The sequence below is a fragment of the Mesitornis unicolor genome, unplaced genomic scaffold (genome assembly GCF_000695765.1).
Source record: "Mesitornis unicolor isolate BGI_N332 unplaced genomic scaffold, ASM69576v1 scaffold1689, whole genome shotgun sequence".
In the NCBI taxonomy this organism is placed as follows: domain Eukaryota; kingdom Metazoa; phylum Chordata; class Aves; order Mesitornithiformes; family Mesitornithidae; genus Mesitornis; species Mesitornis unicolor.
In genome coordinates, this window is record NW_010207764.1 from 35,750 (window position 1) to 51,729 (window position 15,980).

General features: G+C 46.4%; 1 protein-coding gene across 1 annotated transcript; it reads left to right on the plus strand.

Annotated features, from left to right (window-relative positions):
* The first annotated feature begins 11,974 nt into the window (after positions 1–11,974).
* Positions 11,975–12,880, plus strand: FAM181A (family with sequence similarity 181, member A). Its single transcript, XM_010192209.1, has one exon. The coding sequence runs from the start codon at positions 12,011–12,013 to the stop codon at positions 12,878–12,880; it is 870 nt and encodes a 289-aa protein (XP_010190511.1). The 5' UTR covers positions 11,975–12,010.
* The last annotated feature ends 3,100 nt before the right edge of the window (positions 12,881–15,980 follow it).

Here is a 15,980-nt window from a genome sequence, read left to right on the forward strand (position 1 = left end):
AAGAGTCGTCTCTCTGGCCACAGCTGGGCTGCCAGCACCAGTAAGATAGGCTCGGTTTGAGCCTCCAGGGATAGAGAAAGGACCCCATGCTCACCTGCACCAAATTTACTCTTTATGCAGGAGCTAAGGGAAAAGATGACTTGGAAGTCATTGTGCTCCCCTGATCCTAGACCTTTTTGGTAAAAAACCCTCCTGAATTGACTTTATTTCTCACTGGCTACAGTAATGCTGGTGGCAGCCAAAGAGCCTGCTGAGCATATAATGATGGCTCCTACCCTTTCCTTGCTCTGACAACCTCCCGTGTGGAAACAGGGCTGGCTGGCTGAAGTGGGAACAACATTGCTGAGTCAAGACCCTAGAAGTAATTCTTACTAAAAGGAATTAAAACATGGGACATCTTTCTGTCTGTTTTTCCATGCTGAAGCAATACAAACGAATCATACAGACTTTTTACAAGGGCAGGTAGGGCTGGAATGAGGGGGAATGGCTTTACACTGGTGGAGGGTAGATTTATACTGGATATTAGGTGGAAATGCTTTACTGCGAGAGCGGTGAGGCCCTGGCCCAGGTTGCCCAGGGAAGCTGTGGATGTCCCCTCCCTGGCAGTGCCCAAGGCCAGGTTGGACGGGGCTTTGAGCAGCCTGGGCTGGTGGAGGTGTCCCTGCCCATGGCAGGGGTTGGGCTGGATGAGCTTTGAGGTCCCTTCCAACCCAAACCATTCTGTGATTCTCTGATTCTATAAATCTTGAAGGTGAAACTAAAATGGGAGGTAATAAATCTGTATCTGGATTTGCGTGAACAAGCCACCCATTGAAACGCATCAGCATTTTCAAAAATCCTGATAAAATAGTTGGACTTCACTTCTAGCTCCAAGCAGGCAAGGACTGCAAATAAGACATTGCCTCTCTCCTCTCACTCTTCAATTGAGAGAATTTTACATAAATTAAAATTAATGCATTTTTTCAACTAGGTCAGAGGAATGTAAATGTTCTGTTCCAGGGAGGATTATACATCGTAACTCAGTTAAGGGACGTGCAGCACAGATCAATCCTGCTGCATTTATCAAAGCTGAGCTGTTAGGAGCAGAAAGCAAGTAAAGTTTTCCTACCAAACACTTCACTGCAGTATCCGAATGCTCCTGGGGCTGCGGATGGGTATTTGTCTTGCTCTTGGGAAATCTCAAAATCTTTGGCTTTCGTCTATGTATCAAATGTGTCCTCAGATGTGGTCAGGAAATCTGTGTCAATAAAATGGGACAGCAGAAACAGCCCCAGCTCAGTGTTTTTTAGCTCCAGCAGGAACATGCCCCCCCCCACGTCTGCACAGTGGGCAGAGCCGCTCGAGGCGCAGCAGCAAGTTGAGCAAAATCGCGTTTGTGCTGCCCCATGAACACGGAGCTCGGCTGCTCCTGCCACCAGGCCCACATCTGGCTGCTGCCAGCTGTGCGCTGCCCTCAACAGCTGCCTGCTTTGTTTGTGCCGTAGACCCCACAATCAGCCCTGGATGCAGACACTGGGCCACTGAACTAGCGCATCTGAGCCCTTCATGGCGTCTGCAAACCAGCAAACAAGAAAGAGGATAATTTTACATTGTTTTTTTCTCCTGGGCCCCAGATCTGCAAGCACATACACACTCACGTGTATCAGAAAGAATGATCACCCTGACTTCTAGCCCCACTGGAGAGAGGCATCAGGAGTAAGCAGAACTGGGCTGGGGCTGTTGTTCTGATGGGCTCAGTACTGCACATTTTGGTGTAAGAAAAGATGCTGTGGCTGAGGCCATAACGCAACAGCAACAAAATCAAAATCTTCTTAAAAAAACTCCATCCTTTTTGTGATGAATGACACTTCGAGTTATGTTAGCTCCCCTTAGAGCAACCTCATCTTTCTTCTAAAAAAGCATCATAAGTCAATCTTTCTGAGTTTGCAGAATTCCTTTTACGAGCATCAAAACAAAACTGTTATGAATGCAGAATAGCCCCCAATAAACTCATAAATGGTCGGTGGAAGGAAATGGGGCTTCATTTTTCAAATGAGCACTGCGCAATCGTACCCAGGACGTATTTTCCCATTCCTTAAGAAAACAAATGCTCTAGTGAATGAGATGAAAGGTCTGTCTAGTCCAGTATCCCATCTCAGATGATAGCCATGCCGTTGGTGATTTTATGCACCTATATCAAGTCCTTTCAGGTACTTCTATTTCCAAGCTGCGAAGGTCTAAAGTAGTCTTTCCTCAAAAATACACTGTTCCAAAACTCTAACCATCCTTGCTACCTGTTTTATATCTCTTCTAATGTTATTAGCTCAGTGCTGTAATGCTGTTCTCTGTTCTATTTTATTGTGGTCTGTCATTCAGCAATTCCTACTACCCAATTTGCCTTTTGACTTTTGCAGGGCAATAAGCGATGTCTCCAGAAACCTCATACCTTAATTTCAGTTACCCAAGATCTTTCTTGAGTGTTGCTATCTAAAGCCCATCACTGCAGATGTATAAGTAGAGTTATTTTTTCCCTAAGTGCCTTACTTTGCACTTGTCAATACTGAATTTCATCTGGCACTTCACTGTCAGTTGGTATTATAAGCTCCTTCTGCAAAAGTCAGCTTTAGCTTTGATTATTATGAATAATTTTGTATCATCTGCAAACTTTGCCAGTATTCACCCACTTTAACATGCCACATAGAGAAATGGTGAATAGCTCTGATCCCAGTAGAAGCCCCTGGGGCACCCCTCTGATAAATCTGCCTCCAGTTCGGAGTAAATGTTGCTTTATTTACTGTTATTCACAGAACTACCTATCACATCACTCACCTTCGTTCCTTAGGGTGGAGGCTGGTCTAAGCTCTGCATTGGTAGCTCAGCAATTTCCTATTAAAGCTATTTCAGCACACTTAGCTGAATGACCACTCATCCTTGTGGTTTGATCCAGGACAATTTATCCAAGAGGGTCTGCTTTCCAGAGGCTGGCTGTGTTTCTCTTTGACCAAAGATTTTCCACCTCACAATCAAAGCTCCAGCCCTGGGAATAATGCAGGTGTAATGACTCGTTTATCAGAAAATGTCAACCTTTTGCATCTTTCAGCAAAACTAATCCCTAAAAGAAGATCCCTGTATACCTGGACTGTAGCGCTCAGACCGAGGGTGATTTCTCCAGCAGCTCAGGCCTGGGGACATCTTCAATACCCAAAATTTAACTTCTATCAGTTACATCTGGAGAACTGTTTTATATATATTGCACTGTAAACCTGGAGTGCTGGAATTAGCATTCTGTTGAGCATGTAACACAGTGGAATAATGTATTTCTGAGAACTACTGTCCAAAAAAAAGGGCATAGGGGGAACTGATTGCTGCTGGTCAAATATTAATTTAGTAGAGTCCATTTGACCAGGTCTGTGTTGACATCTGTAGAGTCACACATAAGCTTGTGCTCATGTGTTCCTCTGAACTGGGATCTATAATGACACATATATATGGTTTGCCTCTCCTTGTAGATGGGAAGGAGACTCATAGCAGGACAGCAAGTTGCATTTTAACCTTCTTTTTCCCATTTATTTTCACTGCAGGCAGCTCTATGATCTACAGATTTTTCTCTGATAAGCAGATGCAGAGCTTTGCTCCAGCCAGGCTGGCAAACTGGTAAGACACTGGTTTCTTCTGGTTTACTTGGTGTCATCCCTCTGTGCTAGAACAAACAGCAGTCACTAAGCTGAGGATTGCCAAAGCTGAGTCGAAATACTGCTTGTACCACTCTCTGCTGTCCTTGCAGCCTGGCTCCACAATATACTTAATGAAGAAAATAATACAAACTCTGACTAAGTATTTTAGGTATAAAAGCCTGCTCAGATGTAAAAGCTTCATCAGATATAAAAGCCTGTTAGATTTCGTTGCTAAGGTGCAAATCACACCGCAAGTAAAGACATATAAGCTACTATTAGAAATAGCTACAAACACTTCTCATTCACCATGAACCACTAATTATAGAATTTTCTGAGTGAAGTGCTACTTTAAAGCATCATCTACCTGAATTGATTTTCATGGTCCCCATGATGGATCAGACCAGGCTCCCTAAAACCAGTCTCTCATGTGGAGCTCTGCACATGCCTGGCAGCTCCATGCACAGATCTGGCTCGTGCAACAGGGACAGGCTTTCCTACATACCAGATCCACAGGGGCAGAATGAAAAGCAGGCAAATGAGAGACTTGGCATCAGAGTTGCAAAAATTTGTTTGGCCACCCAACTTGGATAATATATTCTTATTGCTATTTGTCATAAACAAATAAATTATTCATTTTGTTTCTTTATTAGCATTCTCTCTGCAAAAGATGGTTGAAGAGACTGTGTTAGGGCCAATAAACATTCTTAGTTTTTTATTTCAACATTATTGGTTGTAAGTCTGCAGGAGCACTTACCAAACCCTGATGCCTCCCATTAACATCCATGTATAGGATTCCAATGCACAAATATATTGTCATATCGCAGAGAAGCAGACTGCTAATCTGCTCCAAGCACCCAGCTCTTGTGTTTTTAACAGAAAAATCATGAAGAAACCTAATTTGGCAACTGTAGACAACATGCCCAGCTCAAATTTGGCTGTGGTGGCAGTAACGAGCTCAGAAGTGCTATAGCAAATACCTGAGCTCCAGCAGAGACTGATTCTGATCACTGTTGCTTCACTTAATATTGGCTTTGTGATTTGTCCAGTTTCTTCACTGCAGTATGTAGTGCAGACCCTATTTTCCTCTGAAACTCTTCCTTATGCTTCATGAATGCAGGACTGGTCCTGAAGAGCTGCACTTGAGCACCTGGAAGGTGCTGAGCACACTCAGGCACCACTGAACTACGGGAGCTTTGAGGCTGCTCAGGGTTTAGCTCAGGCACCTTTGAACCTTTTGCTTTATGAGGGATGTATGAAGGATGCTGAAGGTGACCCTCAGCAGCAGCTGCATCACCTTTCCACACTCCCCTGAAGCATAAGGACAGCTTTAGAGAAGGACATTTCCAAAACTAGGAGGGAGGGAGGACACTGAATTCAGTACAGGCTGGTGCTACTTCTTCAAGCAGATGCTGCCCACAGCAAAGGTGACTGAATTCCCCAAACTATGAATAGTGCTAAAGTAATGAGTCAAGCCATCAGACAGCATAGAGAAGATTTAGACATCTCTCTAGATTTTTTACTAGGCCTTCTGCATGGATAATTCAGCCCAGCTAGGGTGGAAATGGAGCCTTCATCCTAGCATCCCTCTGGAAGGGACACTTGGGGCTAGAAGAGCTCTGCAGGAGCTCCCATATTGCAGATCACCAGGAGAGTTAGAAGATCTGGTCCATGAAGAGGGGTGTAGTTCATCAGCTATTGCTAGCTGTCATTACAGGGGATCAAGGCAGTGCCGCCTGGGGCTGCCCACACCTTGTCCTGCCACTAAGGGCTGCCCAACTGCAGGTACAGCCCTGGCCAGGCTGCGGGGCAGAGATGTGCCCCCTGCTAAGGAAATGCAGGTGCAGGTGTGACAGGGGTGCACCCAAGCTGGAGAGCCTGGCACAGATGTCCCTGCAGAAACTCCCATGTGCACAAGCCTGGTCCAAGAGAGCGGAGCAGGGAACAGGGCTGTGAGCCTGTCCAAAATATGGGAAAGAGGAGCGCTACTCTCCTGGTCTGGTATGGCTCTTCTGTACCACAGGCTTGAGATCCAGACCCATCCCCTGTCCAGAGCTCGCTGTGCATTTCTTTTTTCACAGCTTTTAAAAGAGGTCTTCACCTTTTCACATGCTTGTATTAATGTCTGTAATTTTATAAACCTTTTTGGCGCCCTACTTCTTGTCAACAGAAGCTCTGGCACTGAACTCTTCACTGGTCTTGAAATACTTAATTACTCCAGAATTATGTAATATTTGGCCCTGCTGCTGCTTCTCAGTGCATACCTGCTGTGTGGGGAGGCAGGATTTAAACCTCCAGAAGGACCAAATGAAGGCCAGGCTCATTTTTAAACTCTCTAATTTACCAGAAAGAGAAGCAGTGAAAGGCATGATGGACTTTGATCATGCCTAATTACGGAGCGTAATATTGGATACATGGATACAGTATTGCCATGGGTGGTTTGGGTTTTTTTTTTCTGCCCAGAAAAAACAGAATTTTCCTTAAAGAAACAGCTGTGTCCTGCCTGCAGCCTGCAGAAGAATGGCATTAGTCACGTGCGGGCCAACACGTAGCACAATTGTGAAGTTCGCTTTATGAGACTGACAGGAGCTATTCATATCGGCCCCCTTCACCATCTGCCTGAATGGCAGGCTGCGGGAAGCAGCAGCCCCCCCCTCGCTGCCTCTGCGCGGCCTCAGCACTTGGTGCCTGCTCAAAGTCTGTCCCCAAATGCAGAAAATTGGGGATTGAAAGCAAAGAGAGGATGTCACTCAGGTCAAAGCAGATTGTCAAGAGGGTGAAATAAAAAGGAGAGGGGAATAAGAGTCAAAGCTTCATCTGGAGGGAGTGCCAGGTTGCTGTTCTCCTGGGAGCAGAGGTGTTGGCTGAAACAAGGAGATGAGGAGGGACAGTGAAGGGAATGTCTGGACAGCATGAGTTTGGGGAGAAATCCTATATTCTCCCTCCTTCTCCTCTCTCTGAGCTTAGAGGACTCTGCTCCAGAGCAGGACCAGGCTGTGTGAGGGTCACTGCCAGGGCGAGACATCCCTGCTCCTGTCTGCATCCCTGCGTGCTGGGGTGTGGGAAGGGGTGCTGAGGGCTTTGGCTGTGCCCCTGTACACACAGTGTCACACATCCTGTGGGGGCTGGTGGCAGGGAGCATAGACCTGCAACCACGGTCACCATCTGCCTACCCCAGACATCCTTCAGGTCCTCAGACTGACAGCTTGGTCCAGACCAGTTTTTTCACATTCATCTTCAGAAATATTTATGAAGATAACTTAGAAGTTTTTCTCCTTTTCGAAATGAATCTGCAGGTGCTGGAATGGGCAGGCTCTCATCCCTGTCTGGGGCCAGGCTCTGAGTCCAGAGAACAACCTGTTTGGAGGTCTGAACATCAGTGCCTCACCTTGGGTTATGTCCTGCAAGACCCTTCGTGGGGTCCAGGAAGGTCAGACTGGCTGGGGGAGAATTAATTTTCATCCTATGACCTGTTTTTCCTTCTCATTTCCAGATGATGACCTCTCCTCAATGCAGAAATTTCTGCTATCAGTGTCTGAGGTGTGTGGCCCAGCTTTACTGCAATTCTTTCCTCTCCCATTGCAGTCACTCCTAAGGTCACCTAGTTCTGGCTGTATGATGTTAAATGACATCTTCCATTTTCGTACCATCAGTACATCATTCAAATCCCTCCTCTTCAGTAACTGTCAATAAGAAATCTACAATTGGGACCCCTGAGAAAGAGCTCTAGGGGTCTTCCTCTATCCCAATACCTCTCTTCTCCAGGCCAGTATTTCTGGTTTCACCATGAGCCATCATCACCCCCTCTCAGGCTCCTGACTCTCCTCAAAACCCTTGTCCTTACCTCCATGCTCTTTTTCCAAGTGAGAAGGCAGAGTAGAAACTTAGGCAACAGCAGGTGAGTGAAAAGATATCATGCAACGGAAATGTCTTTGCTTTTATCTGCCTTTACTGGACAAAGAAAATGGATGATTCATGGGTGGCCCATCTGGGAATTCTCCAGTTTATTTTCTTACCATGTTTCAAAACATTTGGGGCCTCATTTTCCCTTTCCTTTAAAGTGCACGTTCACTAGGTTCAACAAGGAATCACAGGATTGTGACCCATATGGGGAAAAAGAGTTGAAATCTTCCACAAAATAATATCTTGGTCCTCTCCTCTCCTCTCCTCTCCTCTCCTCTAACCTCTAGGGAATTAGTAAATCTTTTTACCATTGTTAAGAAACCTTATTTTTAAAGTAAAAATCTGAAATTTGGTGTTGTTTTATTTAATCAATGAAGATTGTTTAGTTTTAGCATCCATGGGGAAGAGGTGAAGATAACAGCATACCATGTGATATGCAGAGTTATTATCCTGACAGTGGGGTGAACCCTGTGACAACATCTATTTCTCAGGCTAGGGTGGAGAAAAAGCTCTGTTTTAGAGGAAGAAAAAGAATGTTGAGTAAACTGGTGTCAAAACAGTGATTTCTGTATAATCTCTCTATCACTCAGTGGTTCACTGAGCTGCTCTTTGCTTTACAGATCACTAAAATAACAGCAATGATTTGGGTGCTCATGCTATTTGAACTGCTCAGGACACTCACAGTGGAGGGTCCTATATTCCAGCTAATGGTCTGTGTTGCAGTTACTGGGTCCAGTCCAGCATGATAGTGGGACACCTTCGCTGAGTGGGCCCCTCAGCCTGGAAATAAGTTGTGGGAGGTTTTTGTGTAGAAGGGGCTGAAGGTTGACATCACTCACAACGAGTGACACTCCAGAAACACTTCACAGGTATTTTTGTGTGAGAAAATCTTCTTTTCTCTCTCCTTTATTCAGTCTTGAAGGAAGTGCTGCATGTTTAGGAGAGACCAGGCTGCAACTTTGAAGTGAATGGATTTATTTCTGCGCTTTACTTAAAAAAGGAGTTAGAAAACTTCACATACCAAAAATTCCCAAGAAGACAGCTGTCAGGGGTGACATGTTGAATATGAAGTGGCTCTCCAGCTGGTCCCTGTCTGCATGCTGGGAAGGCATGTGGAGACATTTTTTCAATTGCTGTACTAGTTTGACATGTTCACAGTGGAAAATGATGTATCATTCTTCAGCCTTTGGTTGGTGGACACTTCAAAGTGCATTGGATCCTCGGAGAGGAGTGCCCTATTGTTAATTGTTCCTTTCACATGTACATTGGGATGAACATGGCGAGAGCAGCGAGGAACAAAAGGGCTCCGGTGGCCTTTTAGAGAAAACCCTGTGCAGCTCAACCTGAGCCTGACCTTGAAAGGGTGAGTTGCTCTGGTTTTTAAATCCTGCTCGCCAGTTCATTCCCCTCCGGCTCCCCACCGTTACCCAGCTGCAGGGGAATGGGATGCCAGAGCAGTGAGTGCAGTGGGGCATGAGGAGCTCCTCCACCACTGCAATGTGGTGCCCAAGGAGATGCATCCTGGGCAAGAAACCTTCCAGGATGGGACAGGTACAGCTGGATCCTCTGGAGTTGGAAAGGGCTTCAGCAATGGATGTGCTGGAGTGGTGGTGGGTTTCCTTTATTCTCAAGTAAGCAGACAAGCCATATCGACCTTCCTCAATCTAATTGGCCCATTGGCTTTCAGTCTTGGAGCACAGCCCAGGGGTCTTGAGCCCCTATCATTAGATATGGGGTCTCATAATAAGTGGCATAAGTTTCCCAGGCCTCTGAGGACACAGTTCATTAACATCTTGAGACAATCCTTTGCTTCCAGGCACCTGTCCTGTGTTTTTGTCTCTCCCTCTCACCCCTTTGGGCAATGAACTAGATCTATTATGAGATTGCACTGTGCAGAGTGGTGTTGGGTTCAAATGCTCAAGCACAGGAGGCAGCTGGTTCCTACAAACAGAGATGTGATGCCTTGGCATGCATCTCTTTCAGTGAGCCAGATGAAAACTCTCCCTGTAGCCTCAGCTGCACAGAAGGATCTGTACTGGGTCACTGAGAGGCCAGGCCCCTGCTAGCGCATCCCAAAATAGATGCTCAGGCAAGTGACTAGAAAGTGCCCCCCGCAAATAAGCCAGATGGAGAAGATTGTGCAGAGATTTGCATGCTGGCATGAGGCAGATGATAGAGGGTGCAGGCAGGGTTAGCTGACCCAGAGAATGAACTGCTTCTGAAATAGAAACTGGGAGGAGAGAGGTGCATCTGCAGTGGCTAATCAGCCACCATGTTACAGTCTGCTGTGGTGCCAAAGGTTCTGTAGCACCTTCTGCTGCAGGATGTTCTGGCCCCGGGGTCTCCCTTGATCTGAGACACCTGAGCCAGGGTGTTGACACATGTGGCTCAGGCCAAACTGGGAGAAATGATGTGAATTTTGACAGCAGTACTGGGTTCACCAATACGGGAATGCTGAAGAGTCCCTTAGGCTTGTGCCCAGAGTTTGGTTATGGCACAGTCTGGATCTTGTCCTTCTCTGAGGGGAATGACAGTAATAGAAATACAGTAAAATAACCATAAAATTTAGCTGGTTTCCACCTGCATTGCTCAGGCCTTCAACGCCTCACCACAGTAAGGCAGATTTTACTTCCAGAATGGCTTGGACTTAAGTCCATGCTTTCCCCAAGGCATATGTGTGTGTGTGTGTTTGATCCAGAGCTAGCAGCATCTCCCTGATGGTGGGTGCACACGTCCTGTGCCCCTCTCCACTTCTCCCATCCCCAGAGTGCCGCAGGCTGGAAAGCGGGACCAGTGCTGCTCCAACTGTGGGAGGCAACAGGTCCCAGGCTGTGTCATCAATGTAGCCGGTGTGCACCGAGGGCAGCCCTTCTGCCCTCCTCTTCCTCCAGCTCTTGGTTTTACTGTGCTATTAAGTTATTGCCACCCCTTAGGGACAAGCCTTCGAGAAGGCGGAGGGCTCGCATAACTCTGGATCAGTAAAGGAAGCAGCTCAATTAGCATTTCACACGGCTTTTCTTCCCTCTCTTCTTACCTTCCCTGCAGCGGGCATGCTTTCCCCTTAAAGGATTGTCCTGTTTCTGCTCCTTGCCAGCGTTGGCAGGGTGACAGTAGTCGAGTGTGCAAACTTGTGCTATTGTCCCCAGGCCAGGGGGAGTCATGGAGACCTACTAATATGACACAGGAAAATGTTTGCTGATGGCAATTCTATGGGCTTTGTCTAACTCTTTCTCCATCATGACGACTCGATTTAAGTCTCTAACTGTTTGACTACAGATGCAAGAGTACTATCCAACTCCATCCTTTTGTCCGGGTAGTTTGAATGGGTAATTCAGCTTTTGTGTAACTCAATTGAGGGGGCAAACATAAAGACAAGATTCTTGAGCGCTCAAGCTCCCTTTCCATGGATATCTGCACATCTCTTTAGAGATTTGTTCCTTTCCTACCTTTTTCTGACATCATCCTTCCCTTAAAAAAAAAAAGGCTCTGATGGGGAACGGTTAAAAGTAGGAGAGCCCGGTCCCCCGTATTACATTGTCCAGTGCCAATGAAGCATGGTTAGTATCAGCCCCTAGACAGCTTCAGGGAGTGCGGAGAAAAGGGTGCCTAAACTTTCCTAAGTCATCCTTACCATTTTTGCTTCAGATTGTGTTATTTTTAAGAAGAAAGGCCTCGGTAGAGGTGAAGAGGATAGAGGAGAATGGTAGAAATCGCCGGGAAATGATTGTATTTATTAGCTGTCTTTCTGTGGCTGTCCCCATGGCGACAATTTGTGATGGCAAAGAATGCGAGGAGGGGAGGCTGATGCCTGATTGGGATGCTTTGTATTTGGCAAAGTGGCTTCTGATTGGCCTGGGAGAGCCCCGAACTCGCCGGAGTCGATATTCATTCAGCTTGCTCAAGTGCTTGCTAAACTGCGTCCAAACACTGGCGGGCCCCGGCTGCCTCCGCCGAGGTTGGCGGTGTGTAACCTGCCTAACGAGATTAGCGGGGAAGGGGCTCTTCTCCGCAGCGACGCCGCAGCCACCAGCACCGGCGAGAAAAGCTGCCGCACGCCGGGTGAGTGTCTGCCTTGCTGCAGGGAGGCGGGAGCAGCCGCCCCGGCTTCTTCTTCCCACCTAAGGGCTATCTAACAAGATTAAGCACCAGGCTGGACAGCGTTCGTGAGCCGGCCACCGTGCTGGTGCGTGCCGGGGCAGCAGTGCGGGGTGGTGGGCTGTGGGCGCACAGTTGCTGCACCGGGAATTTTCCAGCATGGAGACAAGCTGATGGACAACTTGTTTGCATGATTGAGAAGTTTGACATGTCCCCCCACCCTCCCTCATTTTCTTGGTGCTTTTTGAACTAAGGCTTCCTGCTCTTAAGTCTGCCTATTGCGTTTCGCAGGTTTGCCAAGGTTTGTCTGAAGGTGGATTATAAACTTTTCATGGGAAACTCTGCACGGCGCATCCAGTGAAATGGCATCGGACAGCGAGGTAAAAACCCTACTGAACTTCGTCAACCTGGCCTCCAGCGACATCAAAGCGGCTCTGGATAAATCGGCTCCTTGTCGCCGGTCAGTTGACCACAGAAAATACTTGCAGAAGCAGCTCAAGAGGTTTTCTCAGAAGTACTCACGGATCCCACGGTGCCATCCCAGCAAACCCTCCGAGTGCGGCTGGCGCAGGGGGGCAGAAGACCGAGGCCGAGGCCCACAGCCCGAGGCACCTGACCCCAGCCCCCATGGTGGAGCTGCTGCTGAGAAGGTGCTGCGGACAGCCGAGGCGGAGGAGAGCCTCGCTAGGGAGCAGGTTCTGCAGGAGCAAAACCCTGAGGCTGCCAGGCCAGACCAGGTGCCCATGAGGAAGCGACAGCTCCCCGCCTCCTTTTGGGAAGAACCACGGCCGACCCAGAACCTGCAGGCCAGGGCCTTTCCCCCTGGCCCTGAGGGGCTCCCGGCCCCCAGAGACCCTCCTCCCTATGAGGGGAAGAAAAGCAAACGGAGCTCAGACACTGCCAGCCCAGAGATCCCCCCTGAGTCTGCCCCGCACATTGGGGAGAAGGACCCTGCTGGGGTCCTCTCAGGCCGCATGGGTGCCTGGACCTGCTGCCCCTTTCCCTGCACTGGGCCGGGGGTGTACCAGCCCCCGGGTGCGCTGCCCCCATCGCCCTTCCCGGGGCTGGGGCTGTGGAGGAAGAGTGCGGCTGTGCTGCCAGCAGAGGTGCCGCACTTTTGCAAGGAGGTTGATGGCACGGGGCAGAAACTCTACAGGCCCGTAGTTTTGAAACCCATCCCCACCAAGCCCGCTGTCCCCCCACCAATCTTCAATGTTTTCAGTTATCTTTAGCTGGGGGGTGTCGGATTTGTGCTGAACACAACAGCTTCTGAGAGTGAACTGAAACGCCCGGTCGGGCACCAGGCGTGAGCTGCTGGCAGCGTGGAGCGGCGCAGGGAAGAAGGCTGGCAATCACACCCTCTTCCTCTTGGGCGGGCTGGAGTGAATTGGTAACTGTTGGGAAGCTACTCTCCTCTCAGTACACGGGTGTAAATTGGGAATAAGCCTTATGAAGCCAGGGGCATGGAGCATGAGATGAAACAGGGCTCTTTCATCGGTGGGCATTGTCTGAGCCGTGGCGAGCAAGGCTGTGGGCCATTCATAGCCACACTTGTAACACCTACGAGACCTCCTCCATGTGGGAACATCTTTCTGGGTTTGCCCTGTGGCTGCAGCAGCAAAATTAAATGAATTAAACCTATTAAAAGAGTTTTTGTACTTTAAAGTAATTCCAGTGAAGTCAAGATATTCAGGTCACTTCCTTTTGCGTGCAAGAGACTGGAAGGACAGTATTTAATGTAGAAACCATGTTTGTGAATTGATTTAAGCTCTTACGGTATGTAAATACTGAGAGAATTTAAAAAAAATTAAAGGAAGAAAGAAGGTGATTTTATTTTGGTGATTCTGCAAATGCAGTCAGTTTATTTTTGCCCCGCCGGATAGACACAGATTTAATTTGCAACTGGTGTGTGGATATGAGGGCTGAAATCTCTGCCTATTCAGAGTGGTGTAAATCAAAAGTAATTCTTCGGGGGCTGGGAAATTAGCTAGTGTTACGCTGGTGCAAATGGAAGCAGGATGAATTTCTGCATCAGGAATTGTTCTGCACCAACAGAACAAATGAGAAATTGTATAATCAGTTGAATACAGAACCGTAAAATATGATAGAAGAAAATAAATGCATAGGATAGCCTGCCTTGATTGCTGGCTCACAGACATCTTGTATTTTACCTGATTTTAATATGCTATCACAAGACATGGCTGCAAATTATTTCCTCTGTATTTTCTCAATTATTTTAATGAAGTGGCTTTAGAAAAGTTAATAGGAGATTTTTAAGTTAGATTACTCTTAGACCCACAGAGAAAGTGGTGCTAAGGCACAGAACAAGAGATATTGCAGGCCTATATATGTATCTTTTCAGTTATACTAGACTAAGTCACTGGGGTCAAGAGAAGTGTATTATGGGGGGGAAAAGGGCCAGAGAGTGGACAACTGTGATCTCCCAGGGCCTGAACCTGCTCTGGCTGGAGCTAATGGGAATTTCTTCCACGATTCAACAAAAAGTAGCCTCAATCTGCTTGGTCTCTGCCTAGTGTAGCTCCCCATGATTCTTGGTATCTCCTTAAGGGGAAAATCAAACAATGCTTCTTTCAAGTGCATTTCAGTCATGAAAAAATTATTATCTTAAGCCACCGTATTGTTCAGGTTCTTCTGATGGGCTTAATGTTACATAACCAAGTTGCAGCTTTAGTGAGGATATCAACTGCTCTCAGACCAAAAGCAGCTCATTTTTTCCCCAAACCTTTCAGTGTATCTCACTGATGCTTACTTTTATAGAAAGAATGGTGCCCAAGTGTTCATCTGTTAGGCAAAAGTAGAAATGGAGATGAATTTCATTGCTTCTCCCTGCTACCATCACTTGATATATGTATCTAGCCTGTGTAGGCTACTGCTATAGGAGAGTAGTAAATGGCTCCCATAGCACATACCTGAAACTACATTCAAAGTGCAAGAGCTGGTCTAAGGATTAAAGGCATCAGATCTGCTCTTGATTCAGAAGTATTTTTGGAAAAATAATGAGGATACTTTATCCTCCTCCACAAGGATGCTCCAACTGAAATTAGAGGCAGTACCCCCATTTAATTGTGTGGGAGGAGAACTATGGCTCTTAATTTGCAGAACTGCAGGCAAGGAAATTTTACACAGAAATAGGGGTGCTCTCTCACACCAGTAGCTCTGTGTCACTGTTGTAACCCAGGTGAAGCCAAATGCTGAACTCTGAGTTGGTGCTGTCGGTGCAGAGCAGCCTCCTTCGCATTGCTCTGGATTTCCATCTGGGTGAGCAGAGCAGCTCATGGAAGGAACCACAGGCATTGCCATAACTGCTGTGGACAAGCATTCCTGGTTCAGTTCAGGAGGGAAAATCAGAAGCGTCGCATGTCACACTAGAATATATATTTCTATCAAAGTTAAAATACTTGGCAAAGTGGATAGTGCCTGTAGAAATTTTATTTCTGAAGAATTTCAGAAAAAGAAAGAGTTGATATCAAGTTTCTACCTTTCGGATATTAAATTCTTTGTTTTGTTTTTCTTTTTCTTCTTTTAAACGGTTTCTTATTTGAAAGTGTGTTGCTGTACATAGTAGAAAAGCATATTTTTAAGTTATGATGGATTGAACCAGACCATTCCAAGAAGCCTCTGACACACAGATATGTACTTAGCCTGAGATTCAGAATGTTGTTACTTTTAAAAATCTTTAACATCCTTTGTTACGCGGAAATTCCCTCCTTAGTCCAGAGCAGGCAGTGGCAGTTGCTCAAGCTCTGAACAGGAGCAGCAGTGAAGTAAAACACAAATGAAGGGAAGACAATTGTTAAGTATATTCAAAATTGCTGAATGGGGATGTGTGAGACTTTCCAAAAGGTTTGCAAAGAATAGCAACTCTGTCTCCTCTCTGGCAATACCTTACGTTCTCTCCCCCTTGAGATTACCATCAAAATTATTAATTGTTCAAGCTTAGATTAATTCAGACTTTTCCTGATTAGTTCTGTGTTTGGTTGCTCGATGTTGTTATTCAGGACAGCTGATAGTCCTTCAGAATCTACTTATTTATTCATATTTTGTTTGAAAGAGGGAAACATAACATCAAGAGCTGCTATTTACTACAACAATGCAAATTTAAACTGTTAAAACCACAATAGCTTTTATAAATAATGGGAAAGGAGAGGTAAATGAAAAAGCTTTCATACAAAATGAAATTAAAAAACCCCAAAAAAGTGCACAAGAACATAAAGTGAATTGCACATGTTGCAGTAAAAAAAATACAGTAACCTGGTCATGAAACATTCCTAGAACATTTCACATAAAGTCATCATCTCTGAAGGAGTCTAT

What these genes read in the sequence shown, in the direction of transcription:
- FAM181A (XM_010192209.1), top strand. Translation starts at nt 12,011, where the DNA reads ATGGCATCGGACAGCGAGGTAAAAACCCTACTGAACTTCGTCAACCTG.